This window comes from Crocodylus porosus, unplaced genomic scaffold (genome assembly GCF_001723895.1).
Source record: "Crocodylus porosus isolate Cpor-Errol unplaced genomic scaffold, CroPor_comp1, whole genome shotgun sequence".
NCBI classification, from domain to species: Eukaryota; Metazoa; Chordata; order Crocodylia; family Crocodylidae; genus Crocodylus; species Crocodylus porosus.
This window is the reverse complement of record NW_017728906.1, coordinates 38,047,359-38,071,643: the sequence shown is the minus strand read 5'-3', so window position 1 is coordinate 38,071,643 and position 24,285 is coordinate 38,047,359. Positions and strand designations below refer to the sequence as shown.

At 42.7% G+C, this 24,285-nt stretch overlaps 1 protein-coding gene across 1 annotated transcript; it reads right to left on the bottom strand.

The window, feature by feature from the left end:
* CHAF1B (chromatin assembly factor 1 subunit B) lies at positions 1–22,187 on the bottom strand. Its single transcript, XM_019528911.1, has 13 exons — positions 21,746–22,187; positions 18,150–18,282; positions 17,214–17,331; positions 15,359–15,462; positions 13,406–13,502; positions 11,608–11,692; positions 8,670–8,763; positions 7,733–7,802; positions 7,549–7,640; positions 5,862–6,024; positions 3,535–3,960; positions 1,911–2,005; positions 1–1,362 (listed from the first exon to the last, which is right to left on the bottom strand). Exons 1-13 carry the CDS (start codon positions 21,869–21,871, stop codon positions 1,241–1,243), a joined length of 1,725 nt encoding a protein of 574 aa, XP_019384456.1. The 5' UTR covers positions 21,872–22,187; the 3' UTR covers positions 1–1,240.
* Positions 22,188–24,285: the final 2,098 nt, after the last annotated feature.

The window sequence follows — 24,285 nt, the reverse complement described above, 5'->3', positions numbered from 1 at the left end:
AACCGTATGTAGAAAAGCTTTAATGTGAAATTGGAACATTTTTTTTCCACTACGTGCCTCAACACTTCAAATGTTAAAAGTATAAGCTTAATCACAAGGGATAAATAGCACTTTAAGCTCTTTTTTTATGTCAAAGTCAATTAAAAGAATTTTTCATGTATTTTAACCATTATCTTATTTTTCTTTTTACTAGCTCATGGACATTACCCAAAAGGCTCCCACCTCTTCAATCCTCCACCACAGCTGAATGTAGAAAACATAACAATTAAAACGTAGCTTTCAAACAATTTGAATTTTGATTTCATTTGTTTTCAAACCCAAGGTTATACTGTTGAGCTACGCAACAGGTATTAAGTGCTAAAATAAACAACCATAAACAAAGATAAATGTACACTGGTTTTGTGTTTTATTGGCCAACAGAACAGGCTCTAAGATAAAAAATAGCAAAAGAGGTATTTTTCTTTGATGCCCTGGAAAACTTCATGCCTACTCTTATTTTTTGAACAAAAAACCAAACCAAACCTAACCTAAAAATTAAGAAATCTGTTTCTGTTGCTTAATGCCCACAACTGATCTTTAGAATGTTTCTGTTCAATTCCCCATTCCTTCTCATTATAAGTTTGTAACTTCTACTGCAGAGTTAAAAATACAGTTCAGTATCACTGATACATGCAGAGCATGTAAGCATTAACTACTTATATAGAATGAAAGTTGGAAGGCATGAATTATACTACAAACTGCTAAATTTAAAATGGCACCTAGAAGTCAGATATATACATGAACCAGCTGTTAACCACATAAAAAAAAATCACTATAAAGACAGACAAGTCCTTAGAAATCCCTCTTTGCCAAACAGACCTGCTGGAAGACTTAATAGCTTAAAAATATCAATACGGTGATTATAGAGGAGATCCTTCAGTTGTCATAGGAGATTACTATAAATGTATCATCTGAAAACATTATGTTTTATCATACAACTGACATTTCTTGATTAAGAAAACTTTCTTCAAAAGGGTGAGAGAGTTAAAAGCTGTGTTCCAGCTACTTCCCTCACTGCAAAGCAATGCTTCTGTAGAAAAATCAGTCTTTTCTTCTGCAGATATCTTCCTTCACAGCTCTGCATGCCCAGTACCATTCCTACTTATAAGCAGCTGCCAAGGAGCCATCCTATGAAGGAAGGCAATATATTTGCTATTCTGTCTGAACTGAACTCAGAGTGAGTTTATTGAAAGTTTGGTCTTTAGTTGTTTGAAGTACAGGTGGTTTGGTCCTCAATAGGTACACAGACAGGTGTTTCTTCAGTTCTAGGACGTTTAGAGGCTGGAGGATTGTGCACAGGATCATCAGGTGGTGATGGTGGCTCTGAAATATTGAGAAACATGAAAACCATGCTTGGCTGGACTTCACATTTATTACGCTGAGTTTACAAGTGAATTTAGTACTCGTGAAAGATTCTAGGTTGGTAGTTGTAGATACAAGTTCTTCATCTGTACCAGAAGCATGCCACAGATGCAGTGGTGGAAGCTGCCTCCCATAAAACCAACCAGTAGTGAAGTAGTGATCTGGAGAGGACAACCTGCATGCCAATTCATTCTACAATGCTGAGATTGCTGGGCCAGGTGCCACTTGGTATCAACTGTAGAGAGATTACTTTGTGATATAGGCACCCGCATGCTACTCACCTGTACAAAATACAAAAGCACCACTGAATAGTAGCAATTTCCAAATCTGTGCACTAGAAGTTCAAGTTCTTTAATTTGCCACTATTTTTTGTATTTGTGCCTGAACTAAAATTGTCATACTTATGAAATCAGACAACAATCCATAACAATACATAAATGACCTCTGGAAAGAAAGGGCCGAGTAGGAAGAACCCTTATTTACTATGTTACAACCAGAAGGTTACTTACCATGCTGAACTACTCCTGAAGAGGAAGGTGTGGGGGCTAGATTTGTGGCAGTTGAGTTTGGTGCATCTGTCCTCACAGGAATCAAGTTTATTCTCCTAGAGAAAAGGGGTGGGAAAGAAAGAGATATCTGCTTCCAGTGCTTTTAGGTACCTCATTTTCCCCACAGTCTTCTTTGAAATGTACTGTACAATTGCAATTACCTACAGTGATATACATTTACTTCACATATGCTTCTTCTCTGGTCATGAATGGCATAGGGATATATAGAACAGAAAATATAATGCTTATAAATAAAAGCATTTTAAGACTTATTAGACACCCTTTCCCCTGGATTAGTATAAACAAATAATTGATAGTTCAAGAAAATGAAGGATCCTTTACTTAAATGCACACTTCCTCTGTAATCTTAGTGTTTGCATTTTTCTTCTCTTAAATCTATTAGATGTCTCACAAAAAAAAGAAACAGTACAAATGGGGCAGAACGACAAAACGATGCAACTGAACATCTGATTATGCTTTAGTCTTGCAAAATGCCTATATATTGCTCTTATGAAATGACGGTATTGGGATAATTGAGATCATGTTAATGCTAACAGCAGTTTATAAATTATCCCAGTATATTTAGAGAAAAATCTCCCCCTAGAATTTTGAAAAGTACATTTGCAAAAATCTCATCCTTATAGTAAATATTCTTTCCAGATTTGTGTACAGGTTTTCCTAGCTTTATGCAGGTTCTGTATGTGCGAATTCACTCTTATGTGATTGGTGTGGTGGAAGCCCGCAGTCAGCTGCTCTGTGCAATGCATTATAGAAGTGATGTGCACCAATATATAGTCTCCTGCGTGGATCTGTGCTCCTCGCTTGTTGTCTGACACGTGTTTCTGTAGAAGCCATCCCCATTATGATTGTGCCTTGTGCTTGTGTGTACTGTCTGATTTTGGTGAGTACGAAAATTGTCTTGTAAAAGTGGAAGAAAAGGGTTGGGGGTCAGTACAGTCAGGTTCTTGGAATGTATCCCTATTTGTTGCATTGTTAAGTGGGTTCCTTTTATGCAAATTCGAAGTTATGCACCGTTTTTTGGGAATGCATGTGCAGCATAAAGTGAAGGAAACCTGTATTAATCCTAGAGAATAATTTCAAATGAAGCCTTATATGCTCATCTAACAAACTCTTTAAATAACTTACTATTAGTGATTTACATGGTATATTTAAATATACCATGCAGAAAACACGTCCTGAGTGAAGTCACACATTTATTGTGTGACTACATTCCAATGTAGCCTCTTATTAACTTAAAAAAAAGACAGGCATGAAGTTCTACCAGATTACACCTTTAAATACAAGAACTGTGACAGAGATAGAAATCTGTTGTAAATAAATGCACCAAGGAATAAGGCAGAATTTAAACTTTACTACTGCCTACCAGTTTGGATAGCAACTCATGAAGTCAGATGTGGGAGTTGTGTTAAGCTTTCAGCTGGAGAACAACTGGAAGGTTAAACTGTCACAAAAGCCACAACCAGGACACAAAATGTAGTTCTCAACTTCAACATATTAGAAATAGCAATAATACATCTTGTGCTGGTCTTCATATTTATAACTGAAATGACAATTAAAGTCTTACCTTGGTGTCTTACTCCATGCTTCTAAGGTATTTAGAGTAATCCTTCTTGGCTGGTTTACTTTAGCACTCTGGCTGGCTGCCTGTATAGGTTTCCTCTCTTCTGGCAAAGCTGGAATATTTTTTATGCCAACAGGTGTTGAAGGAGAGTCCTTGCTGGTTGCTACTGCTGTTGGTATTTTTGGCTGGAGAGTGGGAGTGCTTAGGTCTTCAATTCTGCTTGGAGGAGTTCCATCTGCTGGGCGAGAGCCTGGGGAGACCACCTTATGTGACTGACTTTTCTTCACTTTCTTTTCTGCTACAGTAGGGGTCTTGACAGTTATCACTGGCTTTTCCTTCAATGGCACTCCAAGTTCACCCTTCTCAAATGTAACAAAAGAGCAATACCCATCCGTGGAAGAAATAGCCAGAAAAGATCCATCGCTGGACCTGTTTTTTCATGGGAGGAAAGATGAGAAACTGACTACGCTCCCCAGAGTAACGTTCTCTGCCAAAACCACAAACTGCCTCCCTCCAACTAAATACAGAAATTTAAATAAATCTGCTATCAGCTCTATGTCAGCTAATTTAAAAAACAAAAAATCTTATCTGCCAGGGTGTGTGGCTGTGTGTGTGGGTGGCATAAGGTATGTTGGGTGGTTATGGGGGCAGGGTGTATGTGCATGGCATTTGCAGGGTCTGAGGGAGAGTGCTGGGACCCCCACACTTTGCCCATGGCACAGCAGCAGCAGGTGGGAGCGCTCAGTGCTGGCACTGGTGCCCAGAGGCATGCAGCTCTAGCCAGAGCTGCACATTGCGGCAAGGGACGCAGCCTCCTCCGGGCAGTCTCTATTACTGGTGTTCCCCACCACACATGCTCAGTCCCTGCACTTGCACCAGGAGGGAAGCCCCCAGGTGCTGGAGCCAGCTGCCTTTCCCACCCCCCAGGGGAAGGCACCTGGGGCTACCCTCCCATGCTGTTCAGCCCTGGCGGGGAAGGCAGCCAGCTCCAGTGCATGGGGCTTTCCTCCCATGCCGTTCAAATGTAGGGGCTGAGTGTGCATGGCAGGGAGCACCAGCAATAGAGATTGCAATGAGGGGCACAGCGTCTGCCAGGCAATGTGCAGTGCTTGTCAGACCTGAGCACTGCAATAGAGGCTCAGGGGAGGAAGGAAGGTCCCATGACTGGGGAACAAAGTCTGGGATGTCAGCAACCACTGCCCCACCCCTCCCCTGCCCACTGGTGCTCCTGCCACTGCAGCTGGGGTTGTTTGGGCTCTCCCACCTTCCTTTAATTTCTACTTCTTGCCCCCGCTACTGGCGATGGGACAGCACAGCAGGAGAGGTCTCAGGTACCTAAGTGGGAGGCTCAGGGTACCTATGCTGCATGCAAGATGGGAGGCTAAGCTATTTGTGTAGCCAGGCTGACTGCACTGCAGGTGAGAAAGTGGCAGGGAGAGAGGGGTACTTTGCATGCTGAGGGATGAAGGGGAGCTGTCTGCACTGCACTGTGTGCATAATAAGGAGGGGCCCATGTGGCAGGACAGATCCGGGGGTGGGGAAGGGTGCAACTGTCCACACAGTGAACAAAAAGCAGCTCTTGGTCTATGGCCCACATCTTGTGCAGCCTTTAGTATAGTGGCCTGCCTCAAATATGGCCCCCAACTGCCTGGAAGTTGGACAGCCTTCACTTAGATCCAGATGCACAAGACAACCAAGCACCTCAAGTAGACCTTTGGCAGAATTTAGATGCCTAAGTTTAGGACAGTGATTCTCTAACACCCCTCCTCCTCCCAGATAATCCTATATGAACCAAAGCTCCACCAGTGAAATTCACTAGAGAGCTAAGGTTCTGATTCTGTGCACAAGCAAGGCTGCCTCCCTCCTGTCTGGACTGAACAATTGGTTATCCAGATCAAGCATCCAGATCAAGATCCTCCAACTATGTTTTCTTCTGCTGATCTACCCCAAGAAGCCAGATCCAAAAGAACAAGTTCAAAGAGTATCAACAGAATGCGCTCTATGCAAAAACAGAGCTAGAGGAGTTGTTACTGCCCCTTCTGTCTTGAGGCACTCCAACACCCAAGCCCCTTTGTAGGTGTAGCCTGCAGTCTCTCTGTGCCTCTGTTCCCCATTTGTAAAGCATATAAAAACACACTTCCATAGCTCCTGGGATAAATTATTTAAAAAGAATGAAAGGCACCAAAAAACATGATAATGACAATTACTTAAGTACCGTAGATTACATAAAACAAACTGACATAAAAGGAGGAAGCATGAGCAACCTTAAGGCTTCAAATGGGCTAAGGACAACAATCTACCCAAACACAACAAATCTGTCGGTCACCTACCATGAAATGTCACTCAGGGTATGGTAATGTACGTTAGACACATAACCAAATGGAAAGGACTGCTGCGTATCATATAAAAGCACAGAATCTTCTGAAGCAACAGCAAATACCAACCGATAAGGAAAATTTATTAGACTAGGAACCGACTTCTGACTGACTTCATCTAGAACACAAAGAAAACACCATTGGGAAAAGTCTCATACAGGCCACTGCCTCACTTAAATGATACTGCTTAAATTGACATAGCTACCCTGAGTCTGAACATAATTTTTATCCTTAGAGTGAATCAGTAACTATACTGTGGTTAAAAAGGTGACATTTTCATTATAAACCACCATTTTCAGGCTCTCATGAGTTTCTGGAAAAACTACACTTAAGTTTCTCTTATTTTGTCTCACCTTACAAGATAAATGGTTGGGAGAGGTTTTTGGTTTATTTGTTTTTTTAGGGTTTTTTAAAATTACAAGTGCAAATCAAAGCCCAGTTTAACTTGTAGTTAAACTTCCTTTAAACTTTTTTCCCCATTATTACTTCAAGTGCGAACAAATCTCAAAACTTACTTTAATTAGTCATGCCAAATTTATAAAAATACACAGTTGCTATATAATCCACTCAAGGTGATTAATTTATGTTTCTTTGTATAATTTTCATGTTCAACTATTGGCTAGTTTTTCATACTCAGAGTTTGCTCCTTATATGATTAGTGAAAAAGAAAAAGAGTACCACTCTAGTAAAGTTTTCCAAATCCTTGAAATTAAGCACCCGGTGGCCTCTTCAGCAGTGATAAAATATAGAACTCCCAGTCACTTCTGTGTTGGTTACAGAAGCTCCCCTTTTAAATTAATGGCCTCATTTTTTCACTTTAGGCATCCGATGCTGTAAATTTTGCCCTAGGAGTAACAATATATGCCCAATAAAGAGTGACTGACAATTTATGGAGAAGATCTCATTCTCCAAAAGAGAACACTGCCTCTGAAGACTGTGAGAAAAAATGGTACACGCTTTTAAACAATTCAGTAATGGACATTCTAAGCTGAGCTAGATAATTAGAAATGAGGAAACTTATGCCTTTTAAGCAAGACTGAACAGTCTCATTAGAAGTCCTAGGTAAAATCCTGAGTCCATTAACTTGAATATGAGCAAGATTTTACTTCCTGCATCCATCCACTTCTGCACAGTATGCTCAGTCATCCCCATCACAGTTATGCCAGCATGATCCAGTTCTAATCAACAAGCCTAGTGCTACTTCAGTCTTGGCTTCCCCTGAATAAACATCACAAACCTGTGACAAATGATGGCAATTTTGGGGTGGCTCCAAGAGGTGGGAAACCAAGACTAAAAAAAAAAAAATATTTTACTAGGTGGTTCTTTAATGCTAAGCCAAATTACTTACGTTTATTCACACCAATCAGTTTAAAAGTTGGAGAAAAATGCTAAATATTTTTTCTGTAGCCTCAAAGGCCAACTGAGAGCATTCAGCCACTACACCAAAAGCCACTTAAAAAGGCACTTAAAGTGAATTAAAGTTCTTAGAATCAGCAAACAGGGTTATACCACAACTTAGAAGCTTTCTTGAAGGAATGTTACAAAGGTAGGACATAAAATAGTATGACCTGCAACATTATACTCAAGTTTACCTTTTAATACATTTGCTGTAAAAAAATGTTCCCTGAAGGATTTACAGTACCTTTAGGAAGTGCAGTTCTCAATTCAAAGTAGATTGGGCAGCAACGAACAGCTAGTGTTGCTTTGCCAGGACAGGGCAGGTGAGCCACGGGCCTATTAGGAATAAGAAATATTTTTTAAAATGGCATTAAAAATTATTATTTTTTGTAATGATAATGAAGAAATAGGTTTTTATTAAACCCTACCTTTTAAGATTGTTTCTGGAAAAAACATACGTAGTGTTTGTCACATTTTCTCCTGATTCAACACATCCAGCTGAGAAAACACAAAACAATTAAACCATTACTCATCAATTCAAAAAGGTACTGAACAGACAGCATACATTCAGAAACATTTTATTTTCCAAGAAGTAGCCTTGTGTCAGCAGGCCAGATTTTTGTGATCTGAAAACAACTTGAAAAGGTATTGCATATATTTCTTTAATACTATTTTTGTTTCCTTTATGTACTTCCTTAACACAGGCTTCTTTTTGATGTTTCCATACATCTGCACTGGGAATGCCTATACTGGAAAACCCTTCTTGTAGTGTTATTCTAACTAATAGTGCAGAATGCTTTTAAGAACAAGGACATACCAAAACCCCCACTCAGAATAAAAGTCAAGAGTAACTACTTATTTCTGATTTTTTTTTTAAACAGTGCAGCTCTGTTAATATACCAGGTGTTTCATGGAAGCTGCAAGTAGATTTTAATATGACATGAGAGAAATTCTCACAATCTGCAGGCTTGATGGTGGGAGCTTCTCAGCCAATAAATAGAATACATTAATATGTCTCCTTGTTTTCTTGTTTCATCATGCAAGAACAATACACCGAACAAATACTGTAAAGCTTTCCTTTGATTGAACTCAGCCAAACTGTTTGGAAAGTGGTCTCAGTGAACTTTCAGATCAGCATACAAACATCAGACTAAGTGAAAATTTTTATTGACACAAAGTATGCTGAATTTAGTGTCAGAGGAAACCCCAGGCTAAATCATCACCACCAGCATGTCACCAGAACAAAAAACTGCTGGCCATATTCACAGCAATATTCTCCAAAGCATCAGAAACTGTTAGACATTTCCTAGGTGAGGAAGAAGCCCTATGGGCTGCCCCATGCGCACAGTACCTGCTTTCACGTACCTGGAGTAAGTAGCAAGGAGCCATCAGGAGTGAAACTAAGCCTGCGGAAGAATGATTTCATGCTGTCATCATGAAACATTCTAAAGCTTCTCATCTGTAACATTTAAAAAGTATTTCAGATGCAATGTGAAAAAAATCTTATTATGCTGGTAATTAACTATGTCTTAGAAAAGTCATCTTAATTGATCTTTTTTACCTAACAGATGAAATGTTTGATGTTTCTCTCAACAACAAAATGATACTATAAGTTCCTATATATGCTTTAAGTTCTCTATAGCTAATCATAGTCCCTCTGTTCACATGTTTATTAATATCAACAAGAGTCTCATTTAGACTAGACTATTCCTCTCCTTCCCTTTTCGTTACTATAGATATTTAAAATAAAACAGTCACTAAGAAGATGAAGATACTTAGGTACAGAGTAGTGCTAGTGCTCAGCTATCATGGTTCAAACAAGCAAACACCACAAAAAAGGTGATTTAACATTAGAAATGAAAAACAAAATTCAGTAAAACAAAAAAAACCAAACACACAGGGAAAAGATATTTATAGGTTAGTCTAAAAAATTACCCCTTAGAGTATCTTGCCTTACCTCTAGTACTATAAATTTAAAGATGCGCCTCCAAGGGACAGCATCTTAGAACTTATTTTTCCCTAATATTTCTCTTGAAAGACTTTATTCTCTAGAAAAGTATATTCTAAGCTACTGATTTAGTTATAAAAGTATTCATGCAATATTATAATACTTAGTCACTATAACTTGATTATTGCACAGATATCATTTAAAATTCACTGCACGGACTATTTTGTTTCTCTGTCCTTTAATTTATTACCAATGATATTAAACATGATTACTTTAGGCTGAGATATTGCAAGAGATATTTTTTACAAGTCAACATTCTTTGTGACAGCCACTTCGACTACTAAACAGGGATCCGGGTTTTCCATTTTCCACCATGAAAAAAAAAAAAAAAAGGAGAAAATCATGGATTCCTTGTTTTTAAAATCAGAGAAAATGCCCATTTCCCTTTTTAGCAGAGAAATCCATAGATTCTCCGCTTTTGCAAAGAGCTCTTGCAGGTTCACACAGCTCCAGCCTGCAAGAGCTGATTGCAGAAAGGGCGGGAAAGCCCCAGACCTACCTGGAGTGGGTGGGGGAGAAGGGGAAGGGTGGGGCCTGAGCCTCTGAGTCAGCCAAGGCTGGGCTCAGGCTCAGGCTCGCCCTTCGCCCCTGGAAGTAAATGGGGTTTGGGGGTTGTGGGGCAGGGCTGGGGAAGGGGGCTGAGGGAGCAGGGATGTTGTCAGCCCCAGGCAGCACACTGCAGCTAGGTGCAGGGCCAGGGGGTGAGGGCAAGGGTACCCCTCTATGGGGGGCTTTGCAGACAAGTGATGTGGGGTGCAGTGTGATGGTGCCCACCATATGCAGGGTGCACACATGCCGCCCAGCCGGCTACCCAGGGGACGGGGGGGCTCACGTGGCCAGTTGCCCAGTTCTGTGGCTGGCTCTGCGGCAGCAGTGAAGGATGGTGGCTGTCTCGTTACCTATAGGGCTGCGCCAGCGGTGACAACCACTGCGTACAGAACCTTCCTGCGCCACCATGGAGACGTGCCCATAGCTGTGCAGCTGGGCGCAGGGCTGCAGTGGCCAGGCAGCACACAGCCATCCCCACCACCATCCTGTGCCACACATTGCGCACTACACTGCCGCTGCCGCCCTGCACCCAGCTCAAGCACAGCTCTGCAGTGGTGCAGGGGGTTTGTACGCAGCGGCCTTCACCGCTGACACATAGCAGCCACTGCTGCTTACCTGTGGGGTTTTGCCAGCGGTGAGGGCCGCTGCATACAAAACCTCCCCGTGCTGCCTTGGAGCTGTGCAACCAGGTGCAGGGCAGCAGTGTGGTGGCTGCCATGCAGCACAGGATGGTGGTGGGGATGACTCCATGCTGCCTGGCCGCCACCACTGCCGCTGCTGTCCTGTGCCTGGCTGCACAGCTCTGGGCATGGTTCCACGGTGTCATGGGGAGGTTCTGTACACAGCACTTGTCACTGCTGGCAAGCCCCACAGATAAGTGGCAGCAGCTGCTGCATGCGAGTCCCCCACATCCCCATTCCTCGCCACTGCTGCAGAGCCAGCCACGGAGCGGTGCAGCTGGCCGCATGTGAGCCTCCACCTCCCCTGGGCAGCCAGCCAGGCAGCATGTGTGCAGCCTGCACATGGCAGGGACCACCACGCTGTGTCGCACATCACTTGCCCTCAAAGCCCTCTGCAGAGGGGCACCCCTGCCCTCACCTTCTGGCCCTGCACCCCTGCCCTCACCTGGATGTGGTGTGCCGCCTAGGGCCAGCAGCACCCATGCAGGTAACTGTGGGATGGTAGCGCAGGGTGCAATGGCAGAGTTGCAGTGATGGCCACTGTGTGCGAACCCCGTCAGGCGTGTGAGGCCTGCAGAGTGGCACTGCTCCAGGGAGTGGGCACAGGGGCATGTTCTGCCCCTTCTTGATCTACCTCCCCAGCACTTTCCCCCTCTCCCCCACACACACTTACCTGCTGGGGTGGGTGTCAGTGTCTGTATGTCTGTGGGTCTGCTATGAGGGGCATCAGGAGGGCTGTTGAGGCTGTGGGGGAAAGTGAGGGGCACCAGCCATGCTGGGCGGGGGGGCAGCTATGGGGAGCCTTTAATTTTTATCATGGATTTTGGGTTTTTTTAAAAAAAGAGAATTTGCCATTTTTAAATCAGAGAAAACCAGGATCCCTGCTAATAACTAAGAGTACCTCCATTCACACAAATACAAAAAAGTGTCCAACGTACGAGTAAATTATCTCTAAAACTGGATATTTTCCTGCCATCAATGCCAGAGTTTCACTTTTCAAGAGTGCAGCATTTGTAAAACAACATACAAAGTGTTGCCTGACAATGTTAGTGTTAGAATAATTTACCTCTCCTTCAGCTCCTGCTCCTGACGGCATCTTGGTAACATTGAATGCTACCCGTCTGGTCTGTGTGTTGTATACTCGCATCACCCTGCATAAAACAGAGAATAATGCCTGCTACCTACATCTTTTCTTTCTCATCAAGCTTATCCTTGATTTTTCCACACAGTTACAGCACATTCTTCCCTGGATCCCTTGTTTCAATCCAAACCTTTCAGGATTCAACCCATCGCAAAACTGTCACATGACAAAAGACCTTACTATTAAAAAAAGCACTAAAGCAGTAGTTATTTGTTGATGCCCTCTAAGTCACTGAAAGTCCTTGATTTATTAAGAGCAGCTTTATTTATGGAGCATGTGTACGTGTAATTAAGGAAAAAAAATCAGGGTTCATGGAAACATATAGGACCAAGGCAACTTCCTGGCCTTTCCCCAGTGGCTCCATCCTGAAGAACAGAAGCTTCTACAGAGGAAAATAGATGGATTCCTAGCCCTTTGTGGTAGGAGGCTTATAAATATGAACTGAATGAACTCCTGTGCAAGGCCGTCTTTCTGAATCTGCAGGGAAATGTGAAGCATCCTAATTCACCTCATTAAGCGTGCTAATTTTCAAGTCCCAAGACAAATGTCACTTTATTTTACTGAAACACCAAGGTCTTGTGTTTATTTGGCGTGGCTGAATATTAGAAGACATGAGATTCATTACGACTTAACAGCCCTTTTATTCATCTTCTCTCTGAGGCCACAATAAGATCTGTCCCCAAAGCTCAAATCAAGGAGTGATTTTTCCAGTGTGTTAAAGCAATTTTCTTTGCAAAGGAAGCTACGCAGTATAAGGTTTATTATCCAACTGTGAAGCCTATTAAGAATAAGATATATACCCTACACAATTTCAAAGCTGAACTACAAATTAAAGTTGAATTTGTTCATTACAGATTTGTTTGCTTATTGACCAGGTTGCAAAGGGAATTCAGAAGAGAAACATGTTTTATTGGACTTAAACATGTTTGTTTCTCTTCTGTAACATACGCTGTCAAACATAGGGTCATGGAAGAGGTTTGAGAATACATTGTATTGGGACAAAGTACACACTTACAATATCTTTGACAACCCAGGAAGTGCCAGCTGATTTCATGGAGGAAAAAAGTAGCAGTTTACTTAAATGTCTACATTTAGAGTGGCATAAGGGTGATGGTGGAGCCAAGATGGCAAAGAAATTATGTGAGGCAAAGATCTTTTATTGGACCAACTACGTAGTTGGGGATAAAGTTAAACAAGCTTTTGAATGCAAGGCATTTTTCCTCAGATCTCTGATCACACTCAGACTCTGGGTGACAGTTTGCACAGAAATAAATTGAGCATAATTTTTCAACTCACCTTTGCAACTCTCTTTCAAGGATTAATCTGAAAGCAGTTAAAAATTACTTCTAATACTAATGATTATGAAGAGAAGGAATTAAATACCCCTTTGTTGACTTAATCTCAGTTAGCATGGAACAGATTTAAAATCTTGTTAAAACATGTTAACATTAAAAATTTTGAACAACGGACAACGTGGTACAGCTATGAGTGGGACAGGACCCTATGCCTGGTAACCACACTGGCACCTAACTGTGGGATAGAAGAGCAGTCCTGGTCGTTTTGTTAAGTATGCAGTCTACATTTGCACAGGATAAAGTACTGTTAAAAATTAAACATTTTTACACATTACAGTATAGACCTGAGAGAGACAGGATACTGCACATGGTAACCACATTAGTATTTAGTTGTAGGATGGTAAGAGAACACTTAAGCCAAAACTCACCTATCACAGCTAAGTGTTGCAATGTACTGGCCAAGAGGATCCCAAGTTATTCCTTGTACATAACTTTTGTGTTCATTTAAAATTGAGACTTTTTGCCCTGAAAATACAAAGAGTTCCAAATACTAAGACTGAAGAGAATTATTTAAAAAGGAATTAAAACAAGGCCAAATATTCCAGAATATACAGCAATATATCTTTTTTTTAAAAACACTCGAACTGATAAATGCTTTAACAGCAAATTAACAGTGACGATTGAAATGCACATTTAAGCTTTCCCCCCCCTCCTTTGTGGCTTCTGCTTAGTTGAACAATAAGGTTCAGGCTTTGTAATATGCCTATTTTGTTTATTAAGTAACAAGACATTAAATTTGAATGCATTTCAGATTTTTTCTTGAGTCTTGAATGGTCATCATGTTGGGTACTGAACCACAGACCTGCAGCACAAAAGCATGAGTCAAAATTTAAACAAGAGGCAGGCTCCTTCTCTTGGGTGATGATGGCAACAGGCTAATTCCACAGCTGGAAAAGGTTGTGGGATGGAATGACCCATGCTGGGTCAGAGGCATTCAGTTAGGTAAGTGCTACGACCCAGCTGCCACCAATGTTTGTCTGTGTGGCAGCATGGGGAGAGTGCCTACAACTGGTGCTTGAGCCTGCAGTGGCATGGAAGTGCCTGCAGCCAAAGCCCCACACCTGTAGGCTGGATCTGGCCCATGTAACCCCGGCCTTACAATGTAATAAGAAGGTCTTACTACTCATAATAATATGTAGCTATCAGCCTTCACTCAGTTGCAGGGCGTTGAACATGCTGGTCTTGACCCAGCTAAGCACAGCCATAACATTTATGAACACAAGCAGTTCCAATGAGCTCATCTCCAGGTAGGCTGGATGGGGGCCAGAGATCCCAGTACAATCCAGGATCAAGCTCTGGTGGCACTTACTACTCATCTTATCTCAGGTAGCTAGTCAATATTTAGGGATATGTGGATTGTTTCTGTTAGGTGTTGAAATAGATTATATGCATCAGATATTTCTCTGGTGCAATTATGCTTAGCTATAAAAAAAAAAGCAAAAATCTTGTTTCCCTGAACAAAGCAGGATCAAACAGCAGGAGAGCTTTATTACTCCCACTTTTGAGCAACTACCACTCTGCTTAGAAAGCTCCAGTGGCACTCTCAGGGTCACACTTCCAGTGGTTCCCTGATTCTCTCTCTCACTGGTTCTCCTGGTATGCTGCTTCTGACCTACACATAAATACAGCTACAATCTGATCAACCCTCCTCCCATCACTTACCATAGAAGTGGCGTATTTAATTGCTTCTTCATTTAAACTGAATGAAAAGTGGCCAAGGATATCCTCCAACAAGACATTCTTTCTTCTTTAGGTCTCAAAGCATTTTACCACTTGTAAGATGGTTACTGAAAGAATGCCAGCAATAGGCAAAGGAGTAATCCTTATCCTATTTTTATACATGAAATAACCAACCCTCAGAAAATAAGGGCACTGTCAATGTAATTCACAAGACAGTCTTTTAAATGAGAACAGCACTCATTCTCATGACAGCCTTAGTTCCATCACATTTGTGAAGGACTATAGTTGCATATACCTTCAGGGACATCCAACTACACTTAAACAAGCTTGTTACAATAAACTCAAGACCAAGGCCGTTCAGCTCCAGTCTTACAAACATGACTGTCACTGAGTTTAGGGATTACTTGTGCAGAGAATATTTGCAGGGCCAAGGCTATGAAGTGTTTTTAAGGGTTCCCTCTCCCTCACTCCAGGTTTTGCTCATGGAGACATTTCCATCCCAACTTCAAAAGTTGGAGAAGCAACTGGATTATGTTACCACAGAAAAAAAGCACTTCACTTACTTTGCTTAAACACCAAGGGATACTATTTACCTCCATAAGGGAGCCTCAGGAAAGAAAAAAATTGAATTTAACAGTTACCTTTATTGACATCCCACATTATAGCTGTGTTATCTACTGATGCCGATGCCATGAAGTTTCCATCAGTGGTCCAGCAAATATCATAAACATCTTCTAAATGGCCTCTGGAACCCAGTAGAATGGAAGACAATCATTAGTTATATAAAGGACAGTTGTGAATAAACAAAAAGGACATTTAGTTTTTTAGTATTAAAAAAAAAAATGCAAGAAAAAGTTACCACTTAAGAAATAACCAGTCCCTCCTTTTTATTTTTAAACAAAGCAGTCACATTTAAAATATGGAAAGTAGAAAATTTTAAAAATAAATTAAATTTTTTTTCATAATAATTCACCATAGTACCAGCACATATTCCAAAGGAAATAAATGAATTCGTAAATTACTTCAAATGCAAGATTAAAGAGCTGGAAAATGAATATTCCTAGGTTCTGTATAACGTACAATAATAAGAGCAATAAAAGAAGTAAAAACTAAAACTGTATAACTGCAATGATAAAATTAAAAAGTGAGAAGCACTGCTATTCCTGAAAACTTTCCCCACCAGGTAAGAGTTAAATAAGAAGTTTTCATACTATGCAGGTCAACTAAAATGTAAAAATTTAAGTTTACACTACATCTTAACTAATATCTTCTGATGACTATTCTAGGTGTGTACAATCACCATTAAAAATGACTTTAAAAAGGTTGAGAAATACTAGAAGTATTTTGTGAAATGGTCACACAATGAGACCACTGAAATTATAAATATTTGTTATACTTACTTTTTAAGATGGTAAGTTTATTAGAGATATTAATTCTAATTACTTTGCTTCAGAAGCTGTCCAGTCTCTTAGGTAATTGCACAAGCAATTTTTGAAGGACTATTTATACTTTAGGATAAGCTTTTGGGCTCTTACACATATGCGTGGAGCCTGCTGCAATGTGCTGGAAATCCAACGCATCGGAACAGGCTCAATTAATCAAGTCTGCTGAAGCATGGAAATTGATGTGCTCAAGCAGCCTTCCACATCATGTATATCAGAATTGCTGCACATCTCTGAGCTGAAAAAGTGGCAGCAGTGCGTTTTGAAATAAAACACGTTTGATAAGCTTTAGTTCAAAGCACCCCGCTGCCATTTTTTCAGCACAGCAATGTTGATACACATGACACGTGGGAGCTTTTAACTGGTGCAGCTTACTAATTAAAGTGCCCACAGTACGTGTAAAAATGCCTTTAGATTCTACAACAAATACTGGATGTTGTCTTTTTCACTTGGAGTGAAAACAAGATGCAATTTAATTTCAAATGTAACAGTAGTAGTAGCATGTTTGATGTCTTGTCCACTAACAAGTATACTGAAACTATCATTCATAGTTAATTTACAAAACTGAAATGAATATACATATTTTTGAATAAGGATTTAATAGTTTGAAATGAACTGTGTATCAAGATAAAGCCTTTTTGTGAACTCTGACCTGGATTAACTTTTTAAGAAACATATACATATTTGCACTTTTTTGTTGAATTTTCCTTAAAATTTCTAGTATAAATTCAGTAATTAAAGGTATATTTATTTAAAATGACCCTGTGCAAATGCAAAGTTTCATAGATGTAACTTCTGAAGTTATGATAAATTTGAAATATTGTTAAGTGCTACAGAACATGAAAGCCGCGCCATGCAAATGTTGGATCTTCTGCCCTGAGATGGAGGACATGGGCTGGTACAGTATAGAATAGCAGATGTTAGCATGAAAGGAATGCATCACGGAGCACAACATTTTTGAAGAACAATGGAAAGATTCTGCATATGGTAAGCAGAAGCTGTTCCAGATAAATAGCAACATGGGATGAAGGAAACTCATAAAAGCCCAAGTTACCTTAATGTTTTAATAACTGTCCAATTCTCTTTGTTTAGTTGAGCTTCGTCTTCATCCTGAAACACTATTGGTTCTGGTTCTTTATTATCATTCAGTTTCCATAATAATATCACAGCATCTGTGGGAAAAAAAATTACTTAACACAAATAAATTGTTCTTTCTTCTTGCAGGTTTTATCCTGCTATTATACAAAATATAGAAAATCAACCAGAGCTACTGTCTACTGTTTAGGTGATGGACCTGGGAATGTTCTTCTTCTTTTCTATTCTCTTTTTTACAGTAGGGACAGGAAATAGAAGTATAAGCTACTTGTGAGGTATGCTGATTTCCTTCTTTTTTAGTAAACAATTTGATTACGGAGATTTTTCCAATATTCCAACAGGAGTTACATCAACTGCCAAAGAAGTGACTTTCAATTAGAGTTAGATACCTAACTACTCTGCCTTTTCAAAATTTTCCCTTAAAATACTGCATACTTGCATTAAAAACAACCCAGAACTATCCACAACCTTTGCTAAGGTCGTTAGGAGACCAGACTGGGACTCAGAAACTCTGGGTTCAATTGCTAAACTCTGCCACAGACTCCCAATATGGTCCTGGGTAAGCCACTCAATTTCCCCATGTACAAAACAGGAATAACAATTTTTTCACAGCTGTTAAGTAGATAAATTAGTTCTCTATTCTCACAAAACCCTTGTGAGAATAAATTCTGTGGGGTTTACAAGACACTTGGACACAGTGCTGCTTGGAGGTGCCAAACAAGTCCAAAGATGGAAAATCATTCACGTCTCCCAAATTTCCATGCTCACTTTTACTCCAGGTGTGGGGGGGGGTGCACGCGCGTGTGTGTGTGTGCACGTGTATAAATAAAACTTCTTTATGTTGTTCTTTTATATAAAATATTACTGACCATCACCTCTATATAATATTACTCACCATCGCCTCCGGATGCTAAGATTTCACCACTGGGAGAGAAACGCACAACATTAACAGCTTTGGTATGACGAGCTAGATTGGACAAAAATTCCACAATTGCTTTCCCATCTGGTCCTTTTTCCACTTTCCATATCTAGTTACAAAAGTATCACAGATAGTAAATATCCTTCTTTACTTGACAACTCAGTCTTATAATAACTGTAATATTTTCTGTGTAGCATACTTAAATATCAAACACTGAGCAGAGAGGGTAAGTATTTCAGGTACAAAAAAAAAACAAAACCCTCATCTGAAACTTCCACAACTAAGCCATGGTGGCATCTTACTAATTCTCATTCTACAATTATTATTTTCATTTCCTGATTAGCATCCCGACAGCATTCTTTCTGTCTAAGCAAATATATTGTTGAGTCTTCTAGGAAGTTATGAAAAAAATACCCATTTTCAAAATGTACATAGATGTCTGTTCTCTGGCTCTGTGAACCCTTGCTGAGCCTTTAAATAATAGGATGAGTCAATCAATAGATTTAGCAGCATTAACAAAACACAAATTAACCAACCAAAAAAAAATGAATATATTCATCTTAATACCCTCAACCTTTCTACACCTCAAAACACCTATCAGCTGTCATGCTCTATCCCAGAACTCCAGACACAGCACTGAGTAGAGGTGCACCGATACATTGGTCCGATATCAGATCGGCACCAATATAAAGCAAATTTTTAGTATCAGATATCGGCCTGGTGTGGCCGATAATTTGTCCAATAAATGCCCATGTGTGTGCGCAACTGCAATGCAACACATAGGCAGTGAGGAGCACAGCCTGACAGCATGGAGTGCTGCGTTCAGCTGGTAAGTCTGTTGTGGTAAAAGGGGAGGGGGGAGAAGCATGGGGGGGGCAGATCAAGGTCCCTGTGGTGAGGGAAGGGTTGGGGCCGGGGCTGCCCAGCCAGGGCTGGCGCCAAGGCAACGTGAGAAGGAGGCACAGTTTGTCAGGGGGTGCATGGGAAGGGAGGGGGGCGGCTCCCGCTGCTGCGCAACGCTCATCCAGTGCTTGTCTGGCAGCTCCTGCCACTGCTCCTTGTACAGGACAGCATGGGGGGTGAAGGAGGGGAAGCGGCATGTGGCCCTGGATCTGCGCAGGGCAGGATGGGCTGAGCTCTTCCCAGCCGGGCAGACCCACCCCCATCATGCCCTCCTGGATGACCTGTCCGCCGCCTCCCTTCCTGTGCCGAGCTGCACCTCTGTCCTGTGCCCACCCTAGCCCACAGCTGCAGCCTGCCCATGCAGATTCTGGGGGCACATGCCCCCCCATCTCCCCCTTGCACAATCCACTTGTGGCTCTGTCCTGTGCCGTGCCCTGCCCCTCCCCCATTCTCTCTCTCAATGCAGGGACCTTGATCTGCCCACCCCCCTCCCCTTCCACTACACCAGACCTACAAGCTGCATATCAGAAATCGGATTGGTATAGGCCTATACACCTCCTTGAAAATCAGCTACCAGTATCGGCCCCAAAAATCTCTATCTGTACACCCCTAACACTTAGTTTTGCTGCGTACCCTGAAGTTATAAAAATTTGAGCTGATTTAGACAAACAGGTGTGACCAGGAAAGACAGGGAGAACAGGTTTAAGTTATGAATGAAGAACACCCCTAAGTTTAAATCAGGGGAAGAATGGGGAGGGTCCAGTTTTCCACCGACCAGAAGTAGAACAGGTCACTAGGGTATTTCAATGTCAGTTTCCATTTATAACTCAACCCAAACACCAAAGATGTCCAAAATTACAAAAAAATGAAACTCTTGAACAATGGTATTATTGCTTGCCAACTTCTTTCGCTATTCAACAGAATTTGTAAATAATAAAAATCAGTAACTTTCAGCTCAACAAATACCTGAAGATTTACAAACTACTGATACTGTAAATATACAGATAGATATTACGTCCTATGCTTGCAAGATAGCAATCCAAATACATTCAGCACCACAGAAATGCATACACCTTTGGGCGAGAAGGCTAATCATCAGTGAAGAGAAGAAAACTTTTGGTTAAGGATACAACCTTACAAAAAATGCCAGAGTAGGATTGGAGTGTTTTTGTAGCTGTGATAATGGTTCAGGAAATGTATGCGAGGCAAGGGTCCTCTTGTGGTATCTTTTATTGGACCAACTATATAGTTGGGAGAAATCTCAGACAAAAAAGTACCCTTCTCCAGGTCTGAGGGTTTCTGATGGAGCCAGCCTTAGGGAAAATGCTGCCCTGGCTGAACTTGTACTTTGGTGCCCCCTGCCTCTGCCTCCCCGTCCCTCAAGCAAGTCAGAAGCACTGCTGCAGGTAGAGGTCCAGTTTGGTGGAAAGGTGGAGTGGCACGGTGTGCCAGGCAGGCAGGCACCGCTGCTGCTACCCAGATTGGTGGCAGCACTCCTCCTAGGCAGCAGCTGGAAGTGGGGTGTGGCCTGGGCTAGGCACTACTCCTCCTGCCTGCAGTGGGGATCAGCTGGAGAAGGGCAGGGCAGGGGGGGAGAGTGCTGCTGTGAGCGTGGGCTACTCACACGTATGTGTGGTGCCTCCCTGACCACAGCACTCTGGGTGATCACCCACCCCTAAGGCCGGCCCTGCATTCTGCTTTACATCCTCGTATAGGGCGGACCTGAAGAAGGGTACTTCATAGTTGGAAGAGACCTTGGACCATAAAATGCTCTTCTTTGGGTCATACCTATATGAGGATGTAAAGCAGAGGGACTTGCCGATCTGGAAAAAGGCACTTTGTGCTTGAGAGCTTGTCCAAGATCCCTCCTAGCTATACAGTCAGTCTAATAAAAGATACCACAAACAATGCCACAACATCCCTACCATTGGAACTAAGGGCCTCTCTGTTTATAATATAGATCAGGGCTGTCCAACTTCTAAGCAGCTAGTGGCTATGCACCTGGTGCAATGGGCCTCACAGGGCAGGGGCAGGAAGCAGAACCTGAAGGAGGGAGGGGGAGCCCAGGGGCTACAAATTAACCCCTCGTGGTCTGTGTACAGCCTATAGGCCACCAGTTGGACAGCCCTGGCATTGACTGTGCAGTTATAAAACTAATTACATGCTGACAAACTCTAATAAACCAAAACAACTCTCTGCTTTATCACATAACCTTTGCATTCACAAAGCAGAATAAAGGCAAAATGATTCAAATTTTCAGAACCAGACAGTGCTTAACTTCAGATAAATACAGACCAGATATTTGCATTTCAGATGCAGTTTGGTGAAAATAAGAACAGTTCAAAAAGAACAAGTCAATCCAAGTCTTTAGGATTTGATTAATCTGGTCTCCTCCTGTGCACAGTACACACTGGGGGGACCTACCAATATTCCAGTTACTTAAAATGCCAAATTTAAAACCTAACTCAAGTCTAGCTGAAATGTGGAAGCGGCAAGAGCCAGAAAACACCCCCAAAACTGACAGCATTTAGTCCCTCAGTCTATCATTCACTTGACTCAGAGTAGAAAAATGATATCTATAAGTGAAATCTGCAAGATCTGCAAGCAGATGTAAGGGTCCATGACAGGATGTTCTACACACATCAACTCAATGAAGGTTGGGAACTCACCCGAACAGCAGTGTCCACGCCTGCTGAGGCCAACCGATTGATTTTCCCATCGGCCCCATGTTGAAAGTCCAAGCTGTACACCGGCTCTTTGTTATGCCATGCAATCTCACAAGTGATGACCTTCATGTTGGCTATATAAAACACGTTAAGCCTGGGAGATTTTGCAGCTTCTGATGATACAGGTGGTTCAAGCAACGCAGCGTCCTGCAAGTACCAGAGGCTTTAGGAGAAGAATGTTTGGCAAAGTGCAACAGAGAGCGACATACAGAAAACTGTTTGATATAACTACAGTTTAATTAGAATTAACTGATTAATTGTATCATATTGGCTTGAATCTAAGACAGGGTTATTTTTCTCCGTTTCTGCAGAGAGGAAGACACAAACCAATTGCTTGAAATTGCAGTGAAGCATGTTTAGACTGGATATCTGGAAAAACTTCTTCACTGTTTTAACAGTGAGGCAGCGGAATAGACTGCCTAGGGAAGTTGTGGCCTCTCTATCACTGAAGGTGTCCAAGAAGAGGTAGGACAGCCACTGGCCAGAGATGATACAGGTGTGCTATGCCTATGTTCTACCTGTGGTATTTCCCATGTTTCTGGGCTTTGCTGGTTGCACTCCCTTTTCCCCCTCCCCCCACTTCTTCTGCTACATATGTCAGGGTGTTTATAAGCCTTCCCAGAGGCACTGGCTACAGACAAGGCTGGGAATTGTAACTGAGATGTGCCAATGCTCCTGCTGTGATCAAAGCCAGAGGTTCCTGGCTAGGGGGTCTTGCCTCTCTGCTCAAGGTGAGATCACTTGCCAGATTTGGGGTCAGGAAGGAATTTTACCCCATGATCAGATTAGTATGGACTGTGGGGGGTTTTTGCCTTCCTTTGTAGCAGGAGGCATGGACTCTACCTGGGATCTCTTGATCATATACTGACAACGTTTCACAGAAGCAGGACATTGGCTGCTGTGGTTCCCCTGCTTTATCTGTGACAGATTAGGGTGTAAGATCTGTGTTGTGATAGGGATGACAAAAGTTGTATGTAGAGTTTAGATTACAAATTGCATAGGATGGTCTGGCTAGGGTTGGGGGCTGAACTAGATGACCTCTGGAGCGCCCTTCCAGCCTGACTTCCCTATAATCAACCTTAAATTCAGGAATAGTATGTGTGTGTGGGGAGAAGGGGGTGTGAGGCAGGGCAGCAGTGGCAACTCCAACCCCAGCTCCGTGCTGCCACTGGAGTTTCCCTCAAGATCCCAGAGCCAGCCCCGCAAACCCCATCTGATTCCCAGCCACATGCCCTACCCATGCTGGTCTCCATGGAGGCCCCAGGATTGCAGGGCAGTGACAGTACAGGGCTTGGGGCCAGGGCAGAGCTGTGATCTGCTCCCTACACATGCTTGCCCATGGAACCAGGGCCCGCTATAGGGGGAGCAGGTCATGGCTTTGTCCTGGTACTGCCACACACTGTGATCCCAGCCCTGCCCCACCTGCCCATGCTGCTCCCAGCAGCCTCATTTCATCGGCCTGGCTGCTTGCCCTGCCCACAGCAGTCCCAACCCCAGCGCTGGGTGCAGGGCAGATGTTCAGGGTGATTGGGCAGTGGGGCTGGCATCTGCAGCAGCTAAAAGCTGGGCTACCAGGAAACAGAGTCTGGCTGCACTGCTGCTCCAGCCCCACTGCGCACCAGGGGGCAGCAGGTTGGGCCACACACACCACAGCCTGCCCCCTACACCTGAGCAGGGCAACACTGAGGGACGTGTCACAGGCTGCACAAAATCCCTTGCCTTGGTGGGCCAGCAGCCCAGTCAGAATCATTTAACTGTTGTAACTATAAGCTAAATGCAGATATTCTTTTAAATCAAAGAAGTTTACATCCCATCCCTACATTGGAGTTACAGCCGCTGGCGCCCCCACCTGCGCTCCCCACTGCCTCCAGCCCAGGTCTCGCTCTGGCCCCAGCCTGGCTACACAGCAGCAGTGGCTCCAGGGCTGGGGCTGAAGCTGCCTGCACAAGTGCTGTTGGCAGGTCTTAAATATGACATGATTGTATTGCAAGCTTGAAATGATGGTATTTGCTAAACGATCCTATGCTGACAAAGTATACAAGTAAGTCTCCTTCTTGCCTTTACTGCAAACCGGCAGAGAGTAAGAACCGGGGCAAAGTTGAAGCGTGTCTTTCTTTCGAGCTAAAGAAAGTGCTGGGAGCGAACCCACAGCTCAGTTACAGCTGCTGGAGAACTACCTGGGTTTTCAAAATGATGGCACATTTTGAATGCTGTTACTATTATTGCTGGCCCATCTTACAAAAGCTTGTAATACGATAATTAGGGTTGACATTATGGTACCAAGAAGATAATTATTGAACATTCGGCAACAGTGGGCAGCGGGAGAGGGGTGAAGTTTGTGTGTGTGGGGGGGGATCCCCTGAGGGGCAGTTGGGGGGCGCAGCACGACCGGGGGCCCCCCCGCCGGGCACTACGCATGTGCCGACGCCCTGCACCGGGGGCGTTCGGTGCAGCTCCCGCGTGTGGGGGGTGGGGGTGGAGGG